Here is a 25,759-nt window from a genome sequence, read left to right on the forward strand (position 1 = left end):
TTTAGTATTACTATTATCTTGTTTATTTCCTTGCGCGGTTCGTCCATTAAGCTAACTCGATCGTTGGAAATGATATTCTTTCCGTAATCAATACGGAGGTTGTTGTGGAAGTTGTTTGACGTGCATAGGGTGGCACGTGGGCCGGTTAGGTCCGAGACCGGTCCAGGATCACAAGCCCAAATGGATGGTGGGCCTAAACGGTCCTAACCGGATAGGACCGAAACCGTGGTGAGGTGGGCTGGGTAGTGAGCCGGTCCTATAGGGGAGGCTCGCGAAACCTGGACCGTTTGGGACCGGGACCGGCTGAGAAGTGGGCCGGTTCAAGCGGTCCTAAACGGTCCTATCCGGGCCCAACGGATAATTTTTTTTTAAAAAAATTTAACCGTTTGGCCATTTAAAAACTAGCCGTTTGGTCTGCCAAAATAGTCGTTGGCTATTTGTAAAATAGCCATTTAACCCCCCAAATTTTTTATAATTATACTTTTTCCCTATTTTCAACTATAAATACCCCCTCATTCTTTCATTTTCCTCACAAAATCATCAATCTCTCTCTAATATTCTTCTATAATTGCTTACTTAATTATTACATTTTGTGCAAAATTGTGAATTTGGTGAATTGAAGTCTTCAACGATAATTAATTTTCAACAAGTTGTTCGTCAATTCGGTAAACTCGTTCTAACTCTTAAATTTTAATATTATAGTTTTGCTTGTTTTATTTACTTTGCTTGATTAATTAAGATGGCTTATTCCTTAAAAAAATGTTTAGTAAAAATAAGGAAAAATCCAAGAGTGGTGAATCTAGTGGCCAATCTGTTCCTCCTCCACTTCCCTCGGCTCCCCGACCCAAACCTGTTACCCGTCCTACGCCTCCTATTCTTGATAGCGATAATAGTTTATTACAATTTATCGAGAGTCAATTTTTCCATAATATTGCACCCGGTGAATAATTAAACCATGAATATATGAATGCTCTTTATGGTAATCCAACTATTGATGAAGAAATAGATTTTGATGAAACGCAACCGGATGACGATACACCAACTAGTCCTGCTCCTGAAGTTAACCCAACTAATAATAATCCAAATGATGCCCCGTCTGACCCTCTTGTTACTGCCCCTACTTTTTCTAGACAACCTTCTAAACGGGCAGAAACATCTCTTGTTTGGCCATTTTATACTCAGTTAAGAGAAAAAAAAGGGCTAAGTGTAAAACTTGTGGCAAAGAGTTAGTTTTTAAATATGTTGGAAGTCGGGGGGGAGTTTGACTAGACACATATTGCTAGACCCTCAAGATAAAGCTAGATCTTTTCGTATGAAAGCTTTGGCCGAGGGAACAAGTACACCTACTCAGGCTGACCTTAGTACCGGGTCAAATCAATTTCAACCGGGAATTAACACTGTTACCGGTGGTATTTTATATTATGATCCAAAAAAAGATCAGGAAGAATTGGCAAAAATGGTTACTGTTATGTGCTTACCCTATAGTTTTTCTTCTAACCCTCACTTTGTGCATCATATTAGAAAATTTTATAATCCTACTTATAAAGGTTTTCCTCGCACAACCGTAAAGAGCGATATTTATAAATATAAACATGAAAATGAACAATATTTGCGCTATTTATTTACTCATATAAATTGTCATGTTGCTCTTACAACTGATATTGGTAGAAGTGGTAATGACTGTGATTACCTTACTGTTACCAGTCATTGGATTGATGAGGATTGGATAATGCAAAAGCGCATTATTGCTTATAGAATAATTAATTCACGTCACACAAAGCAGTTTATTTCTAGCACGATTACAGATATTTGTAGATATTTTTGCATTAGTGATAAAATAATGTCAGTTTCAATGGATAATGCTACCAGTAACACAAATGTTGTAGCCTTGTTTACCACTACATTAAGTCCTGCATTTAGTAACATCTTTCATGTTAGATGTATTTGTCATATTTACCATTTAAATGTGGGTGATGGTATGCGAATTTTAAATGTTGAAATTGAAAAGGTTAAAATGGCTCTTAATTGGCTTTTTTATTCATACCGTAGAAGTAGACTTAGAGAATATTTTAAAAGATGAGATGAATTTGGCCTAAGAGAAAGAAAGGTTCCTAAACCTTGTCCAACTAGATAGAATTACATGTATGAAAGTTTAGTTATTGCATATGAATATAGAAACCCCATAAACTCAACGTTTAATGCTCATGTAAGTGATGATGATGAGCACCTTACAAATGCGGATTGGGCTAATGTTAAAATGCTTGTAGATTTTTTAGAAAAATTTTATATTGCTACAAATAAATTTTCTGGGCAATATTATCCTACTATTTCTAACTGTTTAGTTTATATTGCAGAACTTGCAAATTTATTTGATCATTTTTCAGAGGGTGGGGAAATTTATCAACTTGTTATTGATTTCCCCTATTTACGGTGTTGCTGTATTGTTAAATACTACTATGAAATTATGAGGTCCTCAATTTTGGTATGAAACTGTTTATAATGGTTTAGCACTTGAAGATGAGTTGTCTAAACTTCCGGACGCAATAACCTCAATTAAAATAAATGTTCAAACAATTTATAATGCTTATCAAGTTGCATTAGATCATGCTAGACCAAATGTTCCAACTCCTTCTTCTTCTGGATCTCAATCATCTAAAAGAACTGCGGGAGTAAGAGCACTTAGTGCTTGGGCAGGGTTCAGGGGTTCTCAAGGTTCTAGTACTAGTGATTTTTCACAACTAAATGAGCTTGAAGTTTATTTGTCACAGGGAATTGAGGAAGTGAATCCCGACGGCTCCTTTAATATTTTGGAATGGTGGAAGGACAAAGAAAAATACTTTCCGATTCTTTCAAGGATGGCCCGAGATATTTTAACTATTCAAGCTTCAACAGTGGCATCAGAGAGCGCTTTCAGTCAAGCAAGACTTCAACTCGGTGATTATAGAGCGTCTATGAGGGAGAGCTTGGAAAAATTAGTACTTTTCAGATATTGGATCCGTTCGGAAAGAAGAAATTTTGGACTTGCTGAATCACAACCAGAGGTAAACGAAACTTACAAAGAAATGCTAGTTGAACTTGCGGAGGATGACGCTTCGCCTGGAAGCGGTGATGACCAAGCTTCTTTTCCGCCACCACCAACGGAAATTCCTCCGGACCTTGAAGGATTTATGAAATTTGTAAGAGATACCATGTAAATTAATATGTAACTTGTATTTTGGTACATCTTGATTAGTTTCTTTTTCTTCTCAATGATGGTATTAGCACCTTGTTGTGCTCATTCCACAGGGGGGAGGAAGACTAAGAAAGATATTGCCATAATTTTTTAATGCTATAATAAAATTATAACGCATTGCTTTGAATATCTCTTTAAAATATTTTTGTCTTTTTTAATGCTAATTCTCAATGGTGATATAAATCGAATATAGCTTATGTTCTCGTGATTAAAATATCAGAAAGGAATTTATATATATATATATATATATATATATATATATATATATATATATCTTAAGATGTATATATAGTATATAAATTATGTGTGTGTGTGTGTGTGTGTGTGACAATTCTATAATATAATTTACAAATTGCCTTAGATATTTTTATTACCATTTTTTTCTCTAACTTGTATAAAAAAAAATTAAAAAATAGAAAGTATCCATTGGGCCCATTTAGGCCCGCTTGGTCTCGCTTGGTCCCGCTTAGGCCCGGAACCGGCCCACTTAACCCGGGACCGTTAGTTCGTGGTCCCGATCCCGGACCGGTTCCAACAAGAAGCCCGCGAATTTCGGAGCCGCTTAGTACCGGCTCGCCTAGGATCGGCCCACTTAGGACCGGGCCCGGCCCACATGCCACCCCTAGACATGCAACTTATCCCTTTGGACTTGGTCAAAGGCAGTTAGGGTGAATCGAGATGCGACTGGCAAGGCTGAGGCATGACCTGCGTGAGACTGACATGCGGGGTAGAAATGACACCATTTAGCCATTCTATAGGGTTGCTATTTAGGAATTAGATAGTGCGTCCTAAATTTCAGTTTTTAAGTTTAATTTTTCGGGACAAAAATATTTTGAATTGTCCTGAAATTGAGATTTTTAGTTTTAAATTTCAGAACAAAGTTGGTACTCTCCCCCGTTCCAATTTATGTGAACTTGTTTGACTGGGCATGGAATTTAAGAAAAAATGAAGACTTTTGGAATTTGTGGTCCTAAACAAGTCAAAAAAGGGGCTCAGAGTATTTGTGTAGTTATAAAAGCTTTTCATTAAGGGTAGAATTGTAAGTTTAAGCTAAATTATTACCAAATTTAGAAAAGGGGTCATTCTTTTTGGAATAGACCAAAAAGAAAATAGGTTCACATAAACTATAACAAAGTGAGTACTTGTTAATCTCTAAACAACATCCCTGAGAATGACTATCTGTGCACTTGCCCCACATGTGGGAGCAATGACCCGTGTACCACATTACTTAGGGCCAAATCGATCGCAGGGCAAATTAAGACCAAGGTAGGTATGGGTGTTCATAAAAACCCAAAAAATCGAACCAAACCGACCAAAAAAATCAATATTTTTTAGGTTCGGTTTTGGTTTTGAATTTTAAAAATCGATTAAATTTGGTTTGGTTTTGAGTTTAATAAAAAATAACCGAAAAAACCGAACCAAACCGACTCTAGAAATAGCTATTTAAATTTATTATTATACCTATATATGTATATTTTTATATAAAGTTATATCATATTTTATGGTACATATTAGTCGTTTATATTTTTAGTCTAATTCTTTGCCTTTACATTCTAGTTTGATTGGTAGTTTTCTTTTGCTAAGCACAAAAATTTATTCCATGTTAAAAATAATCGATTTTTAATTGAGTACTTAAATTATTCTTCACTATTTGATTCAATTATCATCAATATATCTTGGTAAATAATAGATTTCTCATATTGAGAAAAAAACCGATAAAAAACCGAAAAACTAACAAAAAATCGACAAAAATCGAATCGATAAAAAACTGACTTAATTAGTTTGATTTGGTTCCAATATTTGAAGAACCGACTTACTTGATTTGATTTCTTTTTAGGTAAAAATCGATCCAAACCGAACCATGAACACCTCTATAGGTAGGGCCGTGGGCTGGGGGTCGCTCTGCGTGTTAATTAGACGCGCCTATTCGTTATGGTCAATGGTTGCGGGAATTGAAGATGTACATGTGTTCCTGTTGTAGCTGCCTCTTGTTCATGGTAGCCTTAAATTTATAAAAAGCTCTGTTTATGTACTATTCAAACAGACTATATATTTATTTCATTCCGCTCTGTAAACTATATTCTTAGAAACTCATGATTTGTACTACCGGTTCTTGGGGAATGTATAAGATTAAGATTGTTCTTTACTTAAATTTCCTTAAAAATTGTTAATGGAACTGGATAGTGATAATTGGCTTACCTAGCGGGTTAGGTTAGGTGCCATCACGACTAGTTGGATTTTGGGTCGTGACAAGGTGGTAGTAGAGCTCTAGGTTCATAGGTTCTACAAGTCATGAGCAATTGTCTAGTAGAGTCTTGCGGATCGATATGATGACGTCAATACTTATCTTCGAGAGGCTACAGAGCATTTAGGATATATACTTCCCATCTTTCTTTCCTTAACGTGCGGGATTGATTCAACTTGAGACATAACTCTTTGAATTCCTTCCACGTATTCGTATGCGCACATGAGCACTCAGTATCAGTTGTGCATCGCCGGCTTGTGATTCTATGAACGAGGTTCGAGATGTATATTATGTGTTTTGGTGATGGGCCAGTCTGGAGGACTTGAGGCCAGGTTTAAATCGCAGCTTAAGCTCGGTAGCTTCAGTTGTAACTTGTACAATTACCCATATGTCCGGTGATGTCCCTACATGTGGAATTTGTAGATCGATGAGCGGTGGAATGGCCTTGTGATGAGTACGATGTAATGTGTTAAGACGCATTGAATGTGACGAGAAGTGTTTCCGTAAAATATAAAGGAAAGGCCATTGGGTGCTTGATTTTCGTTTTGATGTGACGTAGAGTCTCGAGTATGAATATTTTGAAGGATCTTTTACACTGTTAAATTTTGGGTAATCCTCAGAACATATTGACTCAATCTGTTAGAGAGATCTTGAATGTATTTATTTGAGAGTTCTGTATACCAATATATAAACCAGCAAAGCTAATGCTTCTTACAGTTCATTGACTAGCTAAACTTTCTACTCTCTTTTCTTACTATTAGTTCCAACTTCCAACAAGAATGACCCTTTTATATTTTTAAAACAACTAAATTTTAAGCTTTACAGTATATAAAATGGAAGAAACCCATTCTTTGCATTCTACTAGAAAAAATGTATTTAAAATGGAAGAAACCCATCCATCTGCTATGATTCTAATCTTGATTTAGACAACAGTTACATTTTTGTCAACCTTTAATAACAAAATATCACCAAACAAACACTAGAAATAATGCAGAAAATGTTATCCCAAAGTAATTATATTGTCAACGCAGAACATATATGGAGCTTGTTATCCATAAATACTTGAATATAAAATAATTCTGGGACAAAAAAACAGATTTAAAAATCACGTAGACGTTTGAAGAAGGAAAAGCTATTTGTATCTCCATGCTTGATCTTGTTCTTTTCAAATTCGTTAGGTACAATTCTCAGAGAAGCTCACGAGCTTTCAAAATAATCAGAGTAGCATTTTGAGGACTAAGGCCTCTTCCCAATAGGAAAAAGTCTAGCCAGTTTACACAAAAAGATGTTGTTTGTGAGGTACAAAAAGCAACTGACAGTCGTCAAAAGGAAGAGATTGGATTTGAATGACCTTATATACAATCTCAAATTTACACCCTAGAACAATATCGTTTATTGCAGAGGAAACCTTGAACGCAGTCCATGATGAACTAGATAGCAAGATTATCCTTGAGCAAACGAATAAGTGAAGTGCTGCCCTGAGTTCTGTTCTTACCAGAAGTTCCTTTCTTTTCTGCCTTGACTCCCTGCAATAAGTTGCTAAGTCAAATGTGTTTGTACAACAAAAGAGCTCGAGTGCAAATATTGAATCTCAAACCGGGGGAAAGGAATTCCGTCATGAGAATTTATACATCCTACCAAACATGGAGACACTAAGTCGAATTATTTAAAACTGGATACAGATAATGGTGAATAAAAGGAAAAGGAAAGCAATGACAACAGTGGCTGCAACAAAAACTGAAAATGATAAGCACCAGGAATTCACCTTTGGTTTCTCATTCTCGTCCTTGAAGTCTATATTGCCTATATCTTTTAATAAGATGGACGAAACTGGTAGAAGTCTCCTGGATAAATTATTGAATGAAGATGAATAAGCAAGCAGACAATACTATTAGGAGCTGATGTAAGCAAACTAAACGCGTGACATACCTTTTTGGCCTATCTGCATTCTGAAGTTTAGTGCAGGAACCATGTTTGGTAACTGCTTCAGGTGTGTTGTTATCATGGCATCCTAGAGCATGTACAACTTCCTCGGGCATTAACATTGTCGATGGACCCAATGGTTTCTGAATCATATAAGAAGATACCTATATTATTTCGGAAGAACTCTGGAAGATATAAACTTCAAAACAGTTCAGATGAAACAGGTGACGCTGCAGTATTTTACGCCACTTTGTAAAGGTGGCCCTTGCTTCCTCAAGAAATCATAGAATTAACGTATAGGCCTCTCTAAGTAAGACGAGTTGCAATAAGTAATTATCTCTATATATTTGTTGTACAGTAAACCAGTTTTCTTTAGAATAAACTATCTTATTCTCAAATTTATTCAGAAGGCTTATCTTAAACTAAGCTACCATGTTTTCGTACTGCTTAATTTAATATTAAAATATATATTTTAGATTCAGACAGAAGAGAAGCCTTGACGTAACTGGTAAAGTTGTTGTCATGTGACCAGGAGGTCATGGGTTCGAGCCGTGGAAACAACCTCTTGCAGAAATGCAGGGTAAGGTTACGTACAATAGACCCTTATGGTCCGGACCTTCCCCCAACCCCGCGCATAGCGTGAGCTTAGTGCACCGGACTGCCCAAAGAAATTCAGACAAAACTAATGTAGTTGATAATAGCTGAAGTTATAAACAAACATGGCGTTGATTATGAGCAAACATGGTGTTTGAATTTAAGGACATATCTATTGCAAACAAACATGATTTCTTGGTTTATTACAAGCCAGTTATTGAGCAGAAAAAAAATGTTATGGTCAATTGCAAGGTATGGGATTTGAATTCCACATCGGTATTATAATGTGCTGATGTGGGTTTTATATAGCTTTAGGCTCTCCATCTTAATGGCTAGCTTTTAGGGGTGTGGTTCTCCCCAGGTTGTATCAATTATACCAGAGCCACCCACCATCCTCCGTGCTCATCGTGTCATCGATGGTGACGCCGATATTGCGGTGTTCGCCAGGGGCTAGAAATGTCTAGCACACATCTAACCGTCGAGGACGATGGATGCCGAGCGTGATGGTTTGTTATGGTCCATTGCAAGGTATGAGACTTGAATTCCACATCGGTATTGTAATGTGCATGTGAGGTTTATATAGCCTTGAACTCTTCCAGCTCAATAGTTAGCTTTTGGGGTGTGGTTCTACTTGGGTTGTATCAAAAAACTAATGCAACGATCAGCTTCCTCCGCAATTCTTAAAAAAATTTTATACCAAAACCAATGATACAATAAAATTCTTTTGCGGGGTAGACACTTTGATCTTCTTGTCGGATGCTAAAAGTTCCTACTCCTATGTGCATAATATACTTAACTTTTGGGTTTTTATATCATAACACATTTTTGCAAAATTCTACTACACACTTCATGCAAATTGAGGCCGAATTTAGCCTTAATGAAAGACAGCTGTAACTTAGCGTGAAACACTTTTTCTTTCCTTAAGTAATTATTAGTAGTACTCACATCTCTCTACACTAACTGTTGAAGGGTCCCTCATCGGCTTTATAAGGGACAGGTGGACTCTTTATATGGTTGGACAATCCTCACCTCTTGAGCTAGCTTTTGGGGTTGAGCTACCCAAGGTCCATTTCTTTAACATGGTATCAGAGTAGAACCCATCCTAATTCTCGTTTCCCTATGTTGAGCCCTCATATTGAATTGTCCACGCTCCAGATATCTAGCCCCGTGCATGAGAGGGGGTGTTGAAGAGTCCCACATTGGCTCTATAAGGGATGGGTGGTCTCTTTATATAGCTTGGGCAATCCTCACCTCTTGAGCTAGTTTTTTGGGTTGAGTTAGGCCCAAGTTCAATTTCCTCAACACTAACAAATGGCAATTCTGGTGATACTGGATTCTCAAGGTATTTGTAATTGCCAACCAGTAAATATATTATGGAAAGACAAGGGATGCAAGAACCAATAGTCAGTACAAAGCTTAGACGCTCAAGAGAGATCTAACAACTAAAGAATATTAGACTTTCTTTCCATATTTCGAATTCATAGTGAAGGGACTTTAAGATGTCAAATTTTAGGGAAATTGGTTGTAGAACGTGGAAAAGATAAACTACATTTTATGAAATTTCACAACAAATACTGCAACCAACAAGGCCATGCTTAAACACTAATAGCAACATCATTGATTTCACATGCACTTTGGTAGGATGCTGGTAATCTGTTCTAGAGTCTTATATAGTTCAAAATATGCGTAATAGTAACAAAGAACATGATTGCAAGATAGAAATGAAGGGTGGCAAAAATCAAATTAGCTGCAAGTTCCATTTAAATAACTAGTCCCTTAAGCAATGTGGAATAACTTGATGAGGATAAAAAATAACAGCAAAACTATTACACCTTTCTGATAAATGGAGCAGAAGAAAAATCTCGAAAATATCTTCCATGCACATACTGGTAAGGGGAGGCATATTAGTCGCTGTTACACAGCAAAGACATCAAACCAACAACATTAATTTTAATTTACTGTTATTCTTGAATAACATAAATACTAGCCCGAGAACATTGCATTGTTAGAACTAATGCATTTTAAGATTAAACATAAGCAGGAGTGATAGCTACCAGCCTACCATAAAGGATACAACATGTGAATTACTTGTGAAATAGAAATTTAGAATAAAGGTGTGGTTTGACTAATAATATAACTCAACTGACCTTGTCCTCTTCATTTTGTGATTGGTTCTGCACCACTGGAAAAGAGCTGTTATATTCAACGAAGAGAGATGACTCGGAAGAGCTGACTGTACATTCTGCAAGTACTGGATCAAAAAGCGCATGATCCTCTTCCAACAGGCTGGCCCCGTCTCTGTTTATGAAAGTTGCTTGGGAAGTGCAGACTACAAATTCTCCACACATGAAACAGAGATTGGCAATTAGTGCACTCGAGTCAAACATCAAAGAGGATGTGACAAACAGAAGAATGTTACTCATGCTGTCCCATTTTTACGTGACACACTTTCCTTCCCACTTTGCTCCCGCAACCTTAAGGTTGGAGGTGGAGGGGTGCTTACCACTTGAACAATCCTTTGTCCCAAACGGAATGGCATATTTCTATATTTGGAAACAAATTAACTGTAAACTTCCCACTTTACCTATAACATGTGATTTTATAGCCACACAGATTTTTATGGCATGTTTTAAACCACAGGTTTCAAAAGTCTTTTTTAAACAACTTTCCCAGTCAAACAAAGCCATATAAAATGGAGCGGAGGGAGTAATAGATATGGTACAGATCAAAGAGAGGAGAGGTAGTATCAAAAAGATTTATTTACAAGAACTATTGAAGCAGAATAGGATTCAGAACTTCACTATTACCAGAACTTTCCATTTCTTGCCCGTCCTCCTGATCAGTACAAGAGCGTGACCCAGTTAATACAGCAGTTGCTTTGCCATTCAAACGTGTAATCTCTGCTTTCATTTCATTTGGTTTCATCAGATCTTCAACACCAGTAGCATCTTCAATAGAACTTTCAAGCTTCTGAGCAGTCTATAACAGATTGCATTGTTAGAACTAAAGCACTTCAGATTAGACATAAGCATGAGTGATAATTAGCATAAAGGATACAAAATGTGGATTACTTGTGAAATAGAAATTTAGAATAAGTGTGTGACTAATAACATAACTGAACTGACCTTATCCTCTTTGTTGTGTGTTTGGTCCTCCAGCACTGGAAAAGAGCAGTTATTTTCAATGAAGAGAGATGACTCAGAAGAGTTGACTGTACATTCAGGAAGTACTGAATCAAAAAGCGTGTGGTCCTCTTCCAGCAGGCTGGCCTCGTCTCTGTTTATGGAAGTCGCTTGAGAAGTGCTTACTACAGAATCTCCGCACATGAAACAGAGATTGGTAATTAGTGCACTTCAGTCAAACATCAAAGAGGATGTGACAAGCAGAAGAATGTTACGAGATATGGTAGAGATCACAGAGAGAAGTAGTATCAGAAAGATTTTTATACAATCACTGTTGAATAGGAATAGGAGATTCAGAATTTCACTATTACCAAAAAAATTCTCTTCTCGCTCGTACTCCTGATCAGGGAAAGAGGGTGACCCACTTAACAAAGCATTTGCTTTGCCATTCAAATCTGTACTCTCTGCTTTCATTCCATCTGGAATCTTCTGATCTTCAACACCAGTAGCATCTTCAGTAGAACTTTCGAGCGTCTTAGCAGTCTATAACAGGTCAAATTAGTTGCTTACACAGCAAAGACATCTATCCAAGAACATTAATTTTAATGTACTACTATTCTTGAGGAACATAAATAATAGCTCGAGAACATTGCATTGTTAAAACTAATGCATTTAGACTAAACATAAGCATCAGTGATAATTAGCATAAAGGATACAAAATGTGAATTACTTTTGAAATAAAAATTCAGAATAAAGGTGAGGTGTGACTAAATAATATAACTGAAATGACCTTGTCCTCTTCGTTTTGTGTTTGGTCCTCAACCACTGGAAAAGAGCTGTTATTTTCAACGAGGAGCGATGACTCAGAAGAGTTGATTGTACATTCTGGAAGTACTGAATCAAAAAGCATGTGGTCCTCTTCCAACAGGTCGTTCTCGTCTCTGCTTATTGAAGTCGCTTGGGAAGTGCAGACTACAGAATATCCGCCGATAAAACAGAGATTGGTAATTAGTGCACTTGAGTTAATGAAAGAGGATGTGACACGCAAAAGAATGTTAACAGATATGGTAGAGACCATAGAGAGGAGAAGTAGCATCAGAAAGATTTTCATACAATTACTGCTGAAGACGAATAGGAGATTCAGAATTTTACTATTACCAAAACTTTCCTCTTCTTGCTCGTACTCCTGATCAGTGCAAGAGGGTGACCCACTTAACAGAGCATTTTCTTTGCCTTTCAAATTTATACTCTCTGCTTTCATTCCATCTGGAATCTTCGGAACTTCAACACCAGTAATATCTTCTATAGATCTTTCGAACTTCTGGGCAGTCTATAACAGGTTAAGCTCAAAGTTATAACACGTAAACAATGTCATTCCAGGTTTTACATACCCATAATTTTCATAAACACCCTGTGGAAATATTTTTGATGTTTTCAACTTCGTTCCATGAATAACAACTAATTGCCTAATTACTTAGAAGAAGAAAATATTGGCAGTATTCTCAGAATGAAAAGACCAGAAGAAAGGATAACATATGTCCTACAGTGGAGTCAAGCCGCTCCTCAGTTCTCGTATGTGCATCTGACTTCACCTGAAACATAGTTATAACCACAAAATAAGCAGCCTTCTTCCAACAAAAGACAATACCAGTTTTCAAATGGAGAGATCTGAAAGCTGTAAAAGGAAAAAAACTAAATAACATGAAAGAGACTAATTCATATTTGACAGGGTATATGGAAAACATGCTTTCAGTGTCAAGCAGCTTTTCTGCTGCACTTTTTCCACAAAGATATGAAGACCTTGTGCAGCTTTATTAGTGCACTCGAACAAATTTCAACAGCTAAAACAATTCAATCTTCCTTTCACCCTCAAAATCACACCAGACAACCACCCCCCCCCCCCCCCAAAAAAAAAAACAAGTAACCTAGTTTCTAAATTATATATCCACTATCAAATGGATGAAAGTGCCGGGTCTATTTACTAGCTATCGCTTTTGCTTTGCATTTATTTTCTGGTTTTCATGATGTTATTTTTCTTATGGTATCTGTTGGTGGTACTGGCATTGTCTTTTTTCGTCTTCTTGAGCCGAGAGTCTTTCGGAAACAGCCTCTCTACCCCTCAGAGTAGGGGTAACGTCTGCGCACACACTACCCTCCCCATACCCCACTAGTGGGATTTTACTGGGTCGTTGTTGTTGTTGTTGTATCAAATGGATGAAAGAAAACCACTCTCAATCAACTTCTAGTTATGCAGGATTCTCAAGGAATTTGTAATTTCCAAACACTAAAATAAAATTTAAGTAAAAAGGGACGCTAGAACCAATTATCACTACAAAGATTAGAGGCACATGAGAGTTCTAACAACTTTGAGTAGTAAACTTTCTTTCCATATTTTGAGTTCACAGTGAAGAGATTTTTAAGATATCAAATTTGAGGAAGGATTATTGATTGCAAAACATGGAAAGATAAGCTACATTCTATGAAATTTCACAACACATACTGCAACCAACAAGGACATGCTTAAACTACTAATAGCAACATCATTGGCTTCACATGCACTTTGGTAGGATGTTCGTAATCTGTTCCGGTGTCTGGTATAGTCTAAAATTTGAGTAATAGTAACAACAACAACAACAACAACGACCCAGTGAAATCCCACTAGTGGAGTCTGGGGAATAGTAACAATAAACAAGATTGCAAAATAGGTCTAAAGGTGTCAAATATCAAATAAGCTGCAAATTCCATTTAAATAACTAATCCCTTAACTAATGTAGAACTAACTTGATGAGTATAAGAAATAGCAGCAAAACTATCACAGCTTCCGCAGATAAATGGAGCAGAAGAATATCTTCTATGCACATACTGGTAAGGGAAGGCAAATTAGCAGGTGTTACACAGCAAAGACATCAAACCAAGAACATTAATTTTAATGTACTGCTATTCTTGAAGAACAATAACTTGAGAACATTGCATGTTAGAACTAGTGCATTTTAAATTAAAAATAAGCAGAAGGAATAATTAGCATAATTAATACAATAAGTGAATTGGTTTATCGGAAACAGACTCTCTACCTCCATAATGTAGGAGTAAGGTCTGCGTACACACTACTATCCCCAAACACCACAAGGAGGGAATACACCGGGTATGTTGTTGTTGGTATTATGTAAGTGAATTACTTGTTAAATAGAAATTTAGAATAAAGGTGTGACTAATAATATAACTGAACAGACCTTGTCCTCTTCGTTTTGTGTTTGGTCCTCCCACACTTGAAAAGGGCTCTTATTTTCAACGAAGAGAGATGACTTAGAAGAGCTGACTGAACAATCTGGAAGTACTGAATCAAAAAGTGTGTGGTCCTCTTCCAACAGGTCGTTCTCGTCTCTGTTTATGAAAGTCGCTTTGGAAGTGCGGACTACAGAATCTCCACAGGCAAAACGAAGATTGGTAATTAGTGCACTTGAGTCAAACATCAAAAGGATGCAACAAAGAGAAGATCCTTAAGAGAAATGGTACAGCTGAAAGAGAGTAGTAGTGTCAGAAAGATTTTTATAGAAGTACTATTGAAAAAGAATAGGATTCAGAATTCTACTATTACCAGAACTTTCTTCTTCTTGCCCGTACTCCTGATCAGTGCAAGAGTGTGACCCGCTTAATACAGCAGTTGCTTTGCCATTCAAATCTGTAATCTCTGCTTTCATTTCAATTAGTTTCATCAGATCTTCAACACCAGTAGCATCTTCAATAGAACTTTCGAGCTGCTGAGCAATCTATAACAAATTATCCTCAAAGTTATAACATGTAAAGAATGTCACTCCAGGGTTTACATATCCAGAATTTCATTAAACAATGACAATTAATTACCTAATTATTTAGAAGAACAAATATCTTTAGGAGGCCAAAAGTGTTCTCAGAAAGAAAAGACCAGAAGAAAGGAAAACATGTCTTACAGTGGAGTCAAGCCGCTCATCATTTCTCGCATGCGCAGACCCTTCCAAATGACAAGAATAAGCTTCAGATGTCACCTAAAAAGATAATTATAACCACAAAATAAGCAGCCTTCTTCCAACAAAAAGAAAGAGAATACCAGATTTCAAGTGGAAAGAGATGAAAGTTGTAATAGGAAAAAAGTAAGAACCACAAAATAGAGTAATTCTTTTTTGACAGTGTATATGGAAAAAATGCTTCCAGTCTCAAGCAGCTTTTCTACCTTACTTTTTCCACAAAGATGTGAAGACAAATTACACGGGCTTTATTAGAGTACCAGATAATTCAAATTTCAAACAGCCAAACAATTCAATATTCCATTTTAGTACTCTGTACAAGCCAACAACCACCACTACCACCCCACTCCCCCCCCCCCCAAAAAAAAAAAGGAGAAAGTAGTTTCTCATGTAACTACCAATTATCAAATGGATGGAAGAAAACCACTCTCAATCTACTTCTAATCTCGTCATGAAATGGAAGAGAAGAACCAGATTAGATGTATGGTGGAAAACAAGAAAGAGATAGGTATTAAGAATTCAAAAATATATTCTCCAAGATGATTCTTGCTTATTTACCTCATTGCAACCAATGGATTGATGATCCTCAAAATCTAAAGAGATTTTTCTTCTGAGTTCATCCACTTCTCTGGAGGAAACCTCACTTGAAACCCCCTTCCTGCAGCGGCAGTTACTTTGCCAATCCATCAGTTCATTCTCTAGTTCAGCCCATCTTGTTTTCTTGATGATTATGCAGTCTCTGGGAGTGCAGGTTACATTTTCGTCCACCTGTTACGTGAAAGCTACTACTTAGTATAAACAATTATAGTTCCTAAATGGTAAAGCCCAAGAATGAACCCTTTAGGACTTTAGTTAAGAAAATTTTAAGCAAAGAGTATATAGTTAAGAAAACCACTCTCTGTCTGCTTCAAAATCTCATCATGAAATGGAAGAGAAGAACCGAACTAAACAAAAAATAGTGGACAAGAAAAAGGCAAGTAACAGACAATACCAAAAATACATCTCCAAAATAACTCTTGCTCATGTACCTCATTCTGATCAGTGGATTGACGCGCCTCACAATCTAATGAACCTTTTCCTCTGAATTCATCCTCTTCTCTGGAGGATTCCTCACTTGAAACTCCTTTCCTGCAGCAGCAGTTACTTTGCCAATCCCTCAGTTGATTCTCTAGTTCAGCGGATCTAGTTTTCTCACAACTTAAGCAATCTCTGAGGGTGCAAATTTCATTTTCAGCCACCTTTACATGAACACAACTACTCAGTATAACCAAACGTAGTCCCTAAATGGTCAAGCCTAATAATGGATGCTTAAGTATATTAAAATCCAATAGTAACAATGTTATGGAAAGAGTATATTATCAGCATACTATACCTCAAGTTTTCTCTTGTATTCTTTCAAGACTTTCCACAAAGCCTTTCCAAAATTTTGCAGAATCTGATGATTTCTCTCTTTTCTTTCCAATTCAACGTGATCAACTCTGAGAATATTCCTCTCATTTGCTTCAATAGTGATGATTTCCTCAGACTGAACAAGAACGCCTGTCAAGCTGTCATCCTTCACTCCTTCCACAGCAGCTTCTATCCAACAGAAGCAATTAACTTTAAACACGATCCACTATTGGACATATTTTATGGTCCAATCTACAGAAAAAAATGGAGAAAGAATGAAAGAGATGGAAGAAAAGAACTTGAATACCTTCATTCGGAAGTTCAGGACGTTCAATGCTTCTTTGATTGATCTGCAAGAAAATTACAGTTGACATGAATAAATACAGCTATGAATCTTGTGAAGGCTGAGAGTTGTTGGGTAAGGAAAATCTACACCCAGAGGCGGATCCGGAACTTTAGCTCTATGGGTTCAAACATTTAAGATTTTTAGTATTGAACCCATTATATTTTAAAAGTTATGGTTTATATCTACTATTTATTGCAATTTCATTGTATTTTTACACATAAATTTAAATTGTGCATGAAAAGTACTGGGTTCAGATAAACTCGTGACCCGAAAGCTGCATCCGCCCCTGTCTACACCAAAATGACCGGAAGAAATAGCTGCCTAAAAGTTGTTGCTTGAATTATTATGAACAATTCATGATAATTTGGCACATCTTCTGAAGGCAAGGCTGAGATGGTTCAGGCATGATAAGAGGAGAAACACAGATGCCCCAGTCAGGAGGTGTGAGAGGTTGGCCTTGGGGGTAAGAGGAGGGGTAGAGGTAGGCCAAAGAAGTCTTGGGGAGAGGTGATCAGGCAGGACATGGCGCAGCTTGAGCTAACCGAGGACATGACCCTGGATTGATGAGTGTGGAGGTTGAAGATTAGGGTAGAAGGTTAGTAGGTAGTCGTGTGTTTCCCTTTGTCTTCCCTAGTTCGATACTATTAATGTTAGTACGGTACCCTTTTATCCTTAGTTTGCTACTATCGCATTTCTTGTTACGTTATTACTTGCCATCGGTACTTCCGTAGTTTGCTAGCAGTACTTCGTTCATATTCTCGTTTTCTACCTTGGATTTAGTTTTCTAAATATATTGTCTTACTATTACTTGTTATCAGCACCTCTTTCATATTCTCTTTTGCTATCTTCGATTTAGTCTTCTAATTATATTGTCTTGCTACTACTTGCTATCAAGGCTTCTTTCATCTTCTTTAGCCAAGGGTCTATCGGAAATAGTCTCTTTGCCCTTCCAGGGTGGGTAAGGCTGCGTACATCCTACCCTCCCCAGACCCCACCAGTGGTATTACACTGGGTTGTTGTTGTTGTTGTTGTTGTTTGAGTCACATGTAGTTAATGGTATTGACAAGTTTGTCTTATTCCATAACGAGCCATTATCAAAAAAATAAAGTTTGTCTTCTTCAATAATGATTACTCCATATTTTATTTAATTTTGTTTCTTAGTCTGTAATTAACAATATATTTAGTTCAGTACAACTCCCAAGTTGTGATTGTAGTGCTCTTATTTTTAATACTACAACAACAACAACAACAACAACAAACCCAGTGTAATCCCACAATAGCGTTTTATATTTAACCATAATAGGTGAATGAACGAAAGAAATAGACTTTCAAAATTTTGGAATAGAATTGACTAAGGAAATATGTGCACATCATCCTAATGAAAGAGGACTAGAACAAAAATTTGTTTCTTATCTTTTCATAATCGAGAAATCCTTAGGGCCAGTGGCTTACGGTTTGAAACCTGGTGGATTAATGGGTTTACCTTTTATCCTTCTCCTCTTAAATACTAGGCTTTTATCTGTGGCAGGGTTCGAGCCCGTGATATGCACCTAACCGGCTAACCCACTCCTGCCACTAGACCAATTCCCTGGGAGCAGAACATAATTTTTGTTTCCCAACCAGTATGAATGTTTTGTTAGTTTGATTCTTTAAAGTTGAGACCCAAGACATCGTCAATAAATGTAATCTTACAAGAGTCACTTTACAGTATAAAAGGACCAGACTGGTTTTTCTTTCTGGGTTGAAAGTTAAAGGATATTCTTGAGAGATTAACTGAAACTGGTAATTCAGTAAGCAACTTCCATATGGAGGAGCAGAGCCATTGGATTGTAAATAGAGGCACTACGCATCTCGATGTCAAAAGGGAAAAGGATACAATGTCATTTAACAGGATGAGATGCATCTGCACGTCAAAGCCTAAACTATTAAAACATGCTCCCTCCGTTTCAAATTAGATGAGGTGCTTTCCTTTTTAGTCTGTTCCAAAATAAATGACACATTTCTAAATTTGGAAATAATTCAACTTTAAATTCTTCATTTTACCCATTTTACCCTTAATGAGAAGCTTTTATAACCACACAAATGTCATGGCCCCACAAAGCTTTTACCCCTTAAGCTTTTAAGACTACAAGTTTCAAAAGTCTTCTTTTTTTTTTCTTAAAGTCCGTGCCAAGTCAAACTACCTCATCTAAATTGAAATAGAGGGAGTACAAGTTTGGTCGCGGAGGAAGAAATAAGCTTTCACCACCAACTTAAACAGAGAAAATATTGTGTTAGACAACTACCTCACGCGAACCTCTGGTGAATCATATATTAAAGCAAAAAGCCTAAGGTGCGGGATGTAAAATAAAAATGGGCCAAATAAGATATACCTCACAATTTTCAGTTTGGTTCAACTTCATTCTTTTAAGCTTCCCCATGCTAGGCGTTGTTTGCACAGGCCTCTTATTGTGGTTTAAAATCCCATGTTCTTCAACGATGTCAAACCTACATCAACAAGTTCTTCATTCATATGGTGATTTTTGTTACAGAAGGGTCATTGCTAAACCAATTGTTACAACGGCCATCATACTTGATTTTTGTATATGGTGAAGCCTGCCTTAGCAGAAAAGAAGTATCAAGGTAGTCTTCTTCCCCAGGTCTAACAGTTAAAAGCTGCAGCAGGGACATAGAAAGCCACAAAGAATACAATGTTAAGAAACCTACAGTTTTTGTGAAGCAGAAAAGTTTGATGGACTGCTAATATTTTAAGCAGTAAATGACAGTTTTAAATATCAAAATTTATTTCTGCAGAAGTAAATGCATACCAGTGCCATCCGCTTCTTCCCTTCCAAATAATCTCGTAAGTATCTGGTCAACTATGCAAAAGAAGAACGCGAAAAATTACTAAGCAAATGAAGTATTTTCTAACTGAGAAAAAAATAGCTATCGAGAGCTGAGTATGCACCTTCAACGAATATAACCATTTCATAAACAGCCTCAACATTGACTTAGGGCTCAAAGACTCAGAAGGAAAAAGAAAAGAAAAAACGAGCAGTACAGAACATATTTACCTATAATGTTGGTCCCTAGTTAACTGTGCAGTGATCTCGATAAACCAAATCTAGCAGTACAATCGCATTTTTGTTCAAGCTATTTATTAACGTAAATTTGTCTGAAGATGACTTGCCAAAGTAATAGCATATTATTCTAATAGCTCTACTCTGTGAAACATTAATTACACCTTCATCTGCATTTTATTAGGAATTCTGTAAGGTAAAATTGGGATAGAAGCAAAAAGGATTTATTTTCAACAAGTAGAAGTAAATATAAAGGTAACAAGCAGTTACTATAGACCAATAAAATTTCCTGGAAAAGTGACAGAGAAGGATAACTAAGGAAGACATTACCAGAGAGTTTTGAAAGTGTTTCTGCATAGGTTTTCTGGGGTTCTTCTGATGCTCCAGTAATGACTGCACAGAACTATCAGTAGATGAGGACCAAAGAAAGAGTGTCATACCTCGACATTCATGAAACGGAAGTCATAAAACCAGATTGATGCTGCATACCCTTAAGCACAGGCCAAACACCATCGAAGTGTTGTTGATAAAATTACTTTCGAGCAATCTAACCCCCTAAACATGAGTAATATTTTTAGTGAGATGCCGCAAGCCAGAGAAATACATTAACCACCAAATTTGCAACATAGCACTTAAGGTCTAAGAAAGAGTCACAATCTTCTTCTTGTCGTCTGAAGATCAAGGTCTAACCTAGACGGTCTTGACAATAAAATCAAAGATACTAATGGCAATGGATCTTTTACAATTCAACAAAATATCTTCTACATAATGGTATGATTTCAGTGGCCACGGACAATTTGTTACCTGATTTCCAGTCTTCTTTTCCCTCTCAGCTCCAGCAAGGTCAACTATAGTCAGCACAGCACTGTTTGAGTTATCACCAACTTTTCCACCTGCCCTCGTATATTCACAGCGGATATTTATGATGCACTGTGAACGACTGCAAGGGTATTAAAACTGTCATCATAATAACTACAATTGCAACATGACTATGTAGACGTAACATATCCTTCATGTCCGTAAACTAGAAATTATTTCAAAGATTCCATACTTGCCAATACAGAGAATAAAAACATAGAGATCTCATGAAATGTCCCATCAATCATTTCAAGTCTGAGAAGTAGAAGAAGTACTATTACAGTTTGGTGTCAAAGAAAAGTCACTTAAGCAAGAAATCCAACGTTTGAAGAAGACAAAACAACTAACACTGGATATACTTAGGGAGAGACACTAGCAAAGGTTTCTCAATCATTTCAAACCAGAGCATAAAGCAAAGGAACAGCCACAGACCAACATAAGCATTTATATCCAACTCACCTGGATTGACTGTTTGAATTCGTCATAGCTGTCGCACGTTTTAAAAGTCCACATGCAATTAACGATTCAGCTTGCTGAGCATCATAAAGTACGGCCTATTCAGAAGTACCAGAGTGGACGCTTATTATTTGATCTCTTTGAACCACAGAAATTATAGGCTGAAAAAACCACACAACAAAGAGAAGCTATACAGCAATTCAAAGGACAACCTGTTGCACGCCTTTAATAGATGATTGTTGGATGCATAAATCAGCCCCATCTTGAGATAAATCAAATATCTTTTCAGATTTTCCTTTCTCAGAAGAGATCTCAAACATGGACAAATAAAATATCCTGCACGTGATAAATCATGAAGAAAAGAGTTATTCAATGCAGGCATTTGAAGAAGGACTTACATAGAACTGCAACTGTTTATCCATAGTTAAGAATGCAATGACTGTTTTAAGACAGTTCGAAATCTCATGACCCAAGAAACTGCTAAAACAAATATATCCAGCCAAACATTATAAGTAAAATAAACAGTAGAAATTAAAGCACCTTCGTGACTTCTTCTTCTCTCCTTCTTCCTGTGATAAAATTCGACGAAGAGCGAGAGGCACCATACCAGGGTCCCTTCCACAGCCAAAGATGGTATGAGTCTTCCCAGAACCACTTGGTCCCAATGCAGCTAACATTCCACTCTTACCCTTCAGAAAATCCTCAACTAAAGGATTCACCATTTCTTCGTAAACTTCCCTCTGCAACAAAAATGCCAATATCAATCAACACCAGCAACTACTGCTGCTGCTGTTTCTAAATCCTAAATTAGTGAATCCTCGATATATTTCAACTTAATACTAAAAATTCCTTTCGCAATGATGTCGATTTATTACTCTCATCCCAATTTATGTAATAATCTTTACTTTTTAGTCTGTACCAAAAAGAATGATACATTTCAATATTAAAAATAATTTAACTTTAAATTTCTCATTTTGCCCTTAAATGAGATAGATTTATAGTCACACAAATATGAAATATATATGGCTTGTTTTTAGACCACAAGTTTCAAAAGTTTTTTTTCACTTAAACACTGTGTAGTCAGACAACATGACATAAATTGGGACGGACATAGTAGTAAGAATACAAAGAAATGAAATAACCTGAGATGCTTGTGACGAGAAGACATGTGAAAAACCTTCATAAACTTCTGATTTAATACGTTTGGCGTCTTGTAAGCTCTGCGGAGGCAATAGGGTAACGGAATGTGCATCATTCACTGTCACACAGACTTCATAGCTCTTTTTGAGCTTCTTCGGCAACGCATTGGTGGACTTAGGGTTTTTAGGCCAAGCATTTTTTGTTGTTTTCTTCATTTCAGCAGCTGTTTTTTCTATTTTCGCTGTTTCTCGTTGAGAAATTAACGGTCGGACTCTCAGAAATACCTTGAGATTCTCCGATGATGATGGATGCTCCGTAAGAAGTTGTTTTTCAGGGACTTCTATTGATAGAATATCCTCAATGGGGAATGAAGAGATGTTTCGCGGCGGCGATCGGGGAAGCGAATTAGGAACAGCGGAGGATGGTGTCGGTCTTGCTCTCCGGGGAGGGTTCCGGCGAACGGTCACCGTGTACGGCGGACACGGCGATTTCGTCTCCATTTCTTCTTTTGATGAAAAGTAGTAGCAGTAGTAGTACTACTAGTGTATTAGTACATCAAAAAGGGCGGAAGTATTTGAATTAGAAGGAGTGACGTAAGCTTTTAATTACGAGAACCTTTGAATTTCTAGGCCCAACCAACTTCCTAAATGGACCAACCCATAATTAAAAGTCTAACTGTCATAGTTTAAAAGAAATATAACAAATTCTTAACATGAAATTTAATATTACAGTTGTGATAGAAAAAATATTTATATTTATAGCACATAGTTCCATTAAAATAAGAATATTAATTATTAATCCGTAAACATAAACAATTTGAATGGAAAGTCAATAATTCTTTGTACAAAAATTATGCCTTTTTTTCTCTTTATCTATTAGCTTTTCTTCTTTTTCTTCATTTTCTTAATTTTGTTTTCTGCTGAAGCCAATATATTTTCTAAATTAGTTCCATTCGTTTTCTTTTTAATTATCTTTCTTAAGTTTTTCTCTTCCTTCTTTCTTCCTTTCTTAACATAAAGATCTTACTTCGATAATAATATATGTTAATATATACAAAACGTATATATAAAAATATATATATTGAATTAACACATATGAAATATATAAAATATATACATAAAAAATACATCTTCAAATAAGATGACACATAGACATGTAAAATATACATAAAAATATATATCTTAAATTTAATTAAGATGGCATATAAATATACAAAAAAATATACATAAAAACTACATCCTGAATTAAAATGGCACTTGACATATAAAATATATTTGAAATATACATTAAAAATATATCTTAAAATAAGATGGTACTTCACAAGTAAATATACAAAAATTATATACATAAAAATATATTTTGAATTAAAGTGATACTTGATATACAAAGTATAAAAGACGTATAAATCAATACATCTTGAATTTAGGTGGTATTCACATATGTATCAAATTTTCAAAAATGGAGTGAAGAAGATGAATGTTGGAAAGGGAGAATGGAGATGGACAAAAAAAGTATTTCCTCTGATTAGTAGTCGGTTAACTTATTAAATATTGAGCTTAATTTTTATAATATGCTAATAATGAAAAAAAGTGCTCTTTATAAAATAAATAATAAATGATGCTATTTTTTTAAATAATAGTTAGAAAGGGATCAAGCGTATAAAAAACTCATTTGTGTTTTTATTTAATTTTGTTGGTACGCATTTTAATGAAATATATTTACTTTTTTAACCATACCATATATCATTAAAATGAAAAAAATTACTTTCGCTAATCTTTACTATTATGTTTAGGAGAAACATAAATATATTAAAGATCTTTAAAAATGTATAATCGTTCAAAAGCAAAATGCCAATAACGAGAAGGTGTAACACTATGAGACATGAGAGTAAGACTCGTTTCAACCATGTTTATAAGGTATTTTCTTTCAATGTTCTTCATTTTTTTTTTCCGTTGCATAAAAGAAATCCCTTCCCCTCGCTTTCAAAAATGATGAATATGAAATCTGGGAGGCTGCATGTACTATGGATCCTCTGACACCCAATCGGGTTGCCTTCCCGGGTCTCGCTGGTGGCGATGCGAAGACTTGTGAGTGCAAGTAAAGAGTGCGAGAACATGGTATTTTATGAATGATGCCATGTTTCGGCAAAGAGTGGTAATAGAGGGCGAAATTTGCCACCTTAGTCTGTTTGCATGACTTTAAATAGTGGTGTTAAATTGTCTTTCAACTAAAGCCTTGAATTGATGAAGTGTAGGCAAGACAACAGATTTTTAAAACAAAGGATATCCCCTAATGAAAGTAGTGTAATCATCCACACAAAGACTAAAAAAATATACCAACGACCGTCTGCAGATAAAAATAGGAATGGACCAAAACATCAGCATATACAACTTGTAAAATGGAAGAGCTTTTATTTGGACTGAGAAGAAGATACAGGCCAAGCTGACAAGCGGTACATATAGTATTTGATTTAGAAATACTACCAATCGAAAGTCTATGCCTTCGCAAGAATTGCCTGTTGTAAATACACTTCTTAACCCTTTTATTAAAAGGGCAAAGGGTCAAATATACCTCTGTACTTTCGAAAATGGTTTAAGAATAACCATCGTTATACTATTGGGTTATCTATATCCCTGCAATCATACTTTGGGTTCAAATATACCCTTCATTTAAACGGAGGGACACGTGTCATTGTCCTGTTGGCCAATTCTAAATATCTCCTAATTAATTAAAAAGACACATTACCTATACCCGAAAAGCAAATTTTCAAAGTAATTTTTTGTAAAAACTTAAAAAACTGAATTTTTTTTTTATTACTAAAAACTGAAAAAAACGAAAATATTTTTTTCTGGTTTTTACAAAAAAACTGCTTTAAAAAAAACTGAAAAATATTTTCTAAAACAATATTTTTATAAAAACTGGAAAAAAAAAACTGAAAAGCAATTTTCTAAAACAATATTTTTGTAAAAACTGGAAAAAAATATTTTCGATTTTTTTAGTTTTTAAAGCAATGTTTTTAAAACAAACTGAAAAATAATTTCTAAAGCAATTTTTTTTGCAAAAACTGAAAAAAAAACTGAAGAGCAATTTTCTAAAGCAATATTTTTGTAAAAATTGAAAAAACAAATATTTTCTTTTTTTCAGTTTTTAATTGCTTTAGAAAATTGCTTCAGTTTTTTTTTTCTAGTTTTTACAAAAACATTGTTTTAGAAAATATTTTTCAGTTTTTTTTAAAGCAGTTTTTTTGTAAAAACTGGAAAAAAAATATTTTCGTTTTTTCAGTTTTTAGTAAAAAAAAAATCAGTTTTTTCCAATTTTTACAAAAAAAATGCTTTAGAAAATTGTTTTTCGGGTATGGGTAATGGTTTTTTTTAATTAATTAGGACACGTGTCC

The 25,759-nt window shown here is 35.8% G+C and overlaps 1 protein-coding gene across 19 annotated transcripts; it reads right to left on the minus strand.

The window, feature by feature from the left end:
- Positions 1–6,593: 6,593 nt before the first annotated feature.
- On the minus strand, positions 6,594–22,917 carry LOC107816679 (uncharacterized). 19 transcript variants are annotated; one of them, XM_075246112.1, is made up of 27 exons: positions 22,368–22,917; positions 21,766–21,965; positions 21,438–21,561; positions 21,229–21,323; positions 20,716–20,851; positions 20,401–20,466; positions 20,242–20,304; positions 19,660–19,710; positions 19,425–19,507; positions 19,225–19,339; positions 16,814–16,856; positions 16,490–16,692; positions 16,146–16,355; positions 15,676–15,885; positions 15,064–15,138; positions 14,712–14,883; positions 14,347–14,528; positions 12,649–12,708; positions 12,230–12,446; positions 11,907–12,088; positions 11,488–11,659; positions 11,120–11,310; positions 10,802–10,973; positions 10,142–10,332; positions 7,407–7,543; positions 7,243–7,321; positions 6,594–7,003 (listed from the first exon to the last, which is right to left on the minus strand). In XM_075246112.1, exons 1-27 carry the CDS (start codon positions 22,863–22,865, stop codon positions 6,908–6,910), a joined length of 4,023 nt encoding a protein of 1,340 aa, XP_075102213.1. In that variant the 5' UTR covers positions 22,866–22,917; the 3' UTR covers positions 6,594–6,907. The 19 variants fall into 19 exon arrangements, with proteins under 19 accessions (XP_075102213.1, XP_075102208.1, XP_075102212.1 ...); XM_075246107.1 differs by having other exon boundaries at positions 14,347–14,537; XM_075246111.1 differs by having other exon boundaries at positions 12,661–12,708; positions 14,347–14,537; positions 16,490–16,695.
- Between the last annotated feature and the right edge of the window lie 2,842 nt (positions 22,918–25,759).

Source organism: Nicotiana tabacum, chromosome 23 (genome assembly GCF_000715075.1).
Source record: "Nicotiana tabacum cultivar K326 chromosome 23, ASM71507v2, whole genome shotgun sequence".
NCBI classification, from domain to species: Eukaryota; Viridiplantae; Streptophyta; class Magnoliopsida; order Solanales; family Solanaceae; genus Nicotiana; species Nicotiana tabacum.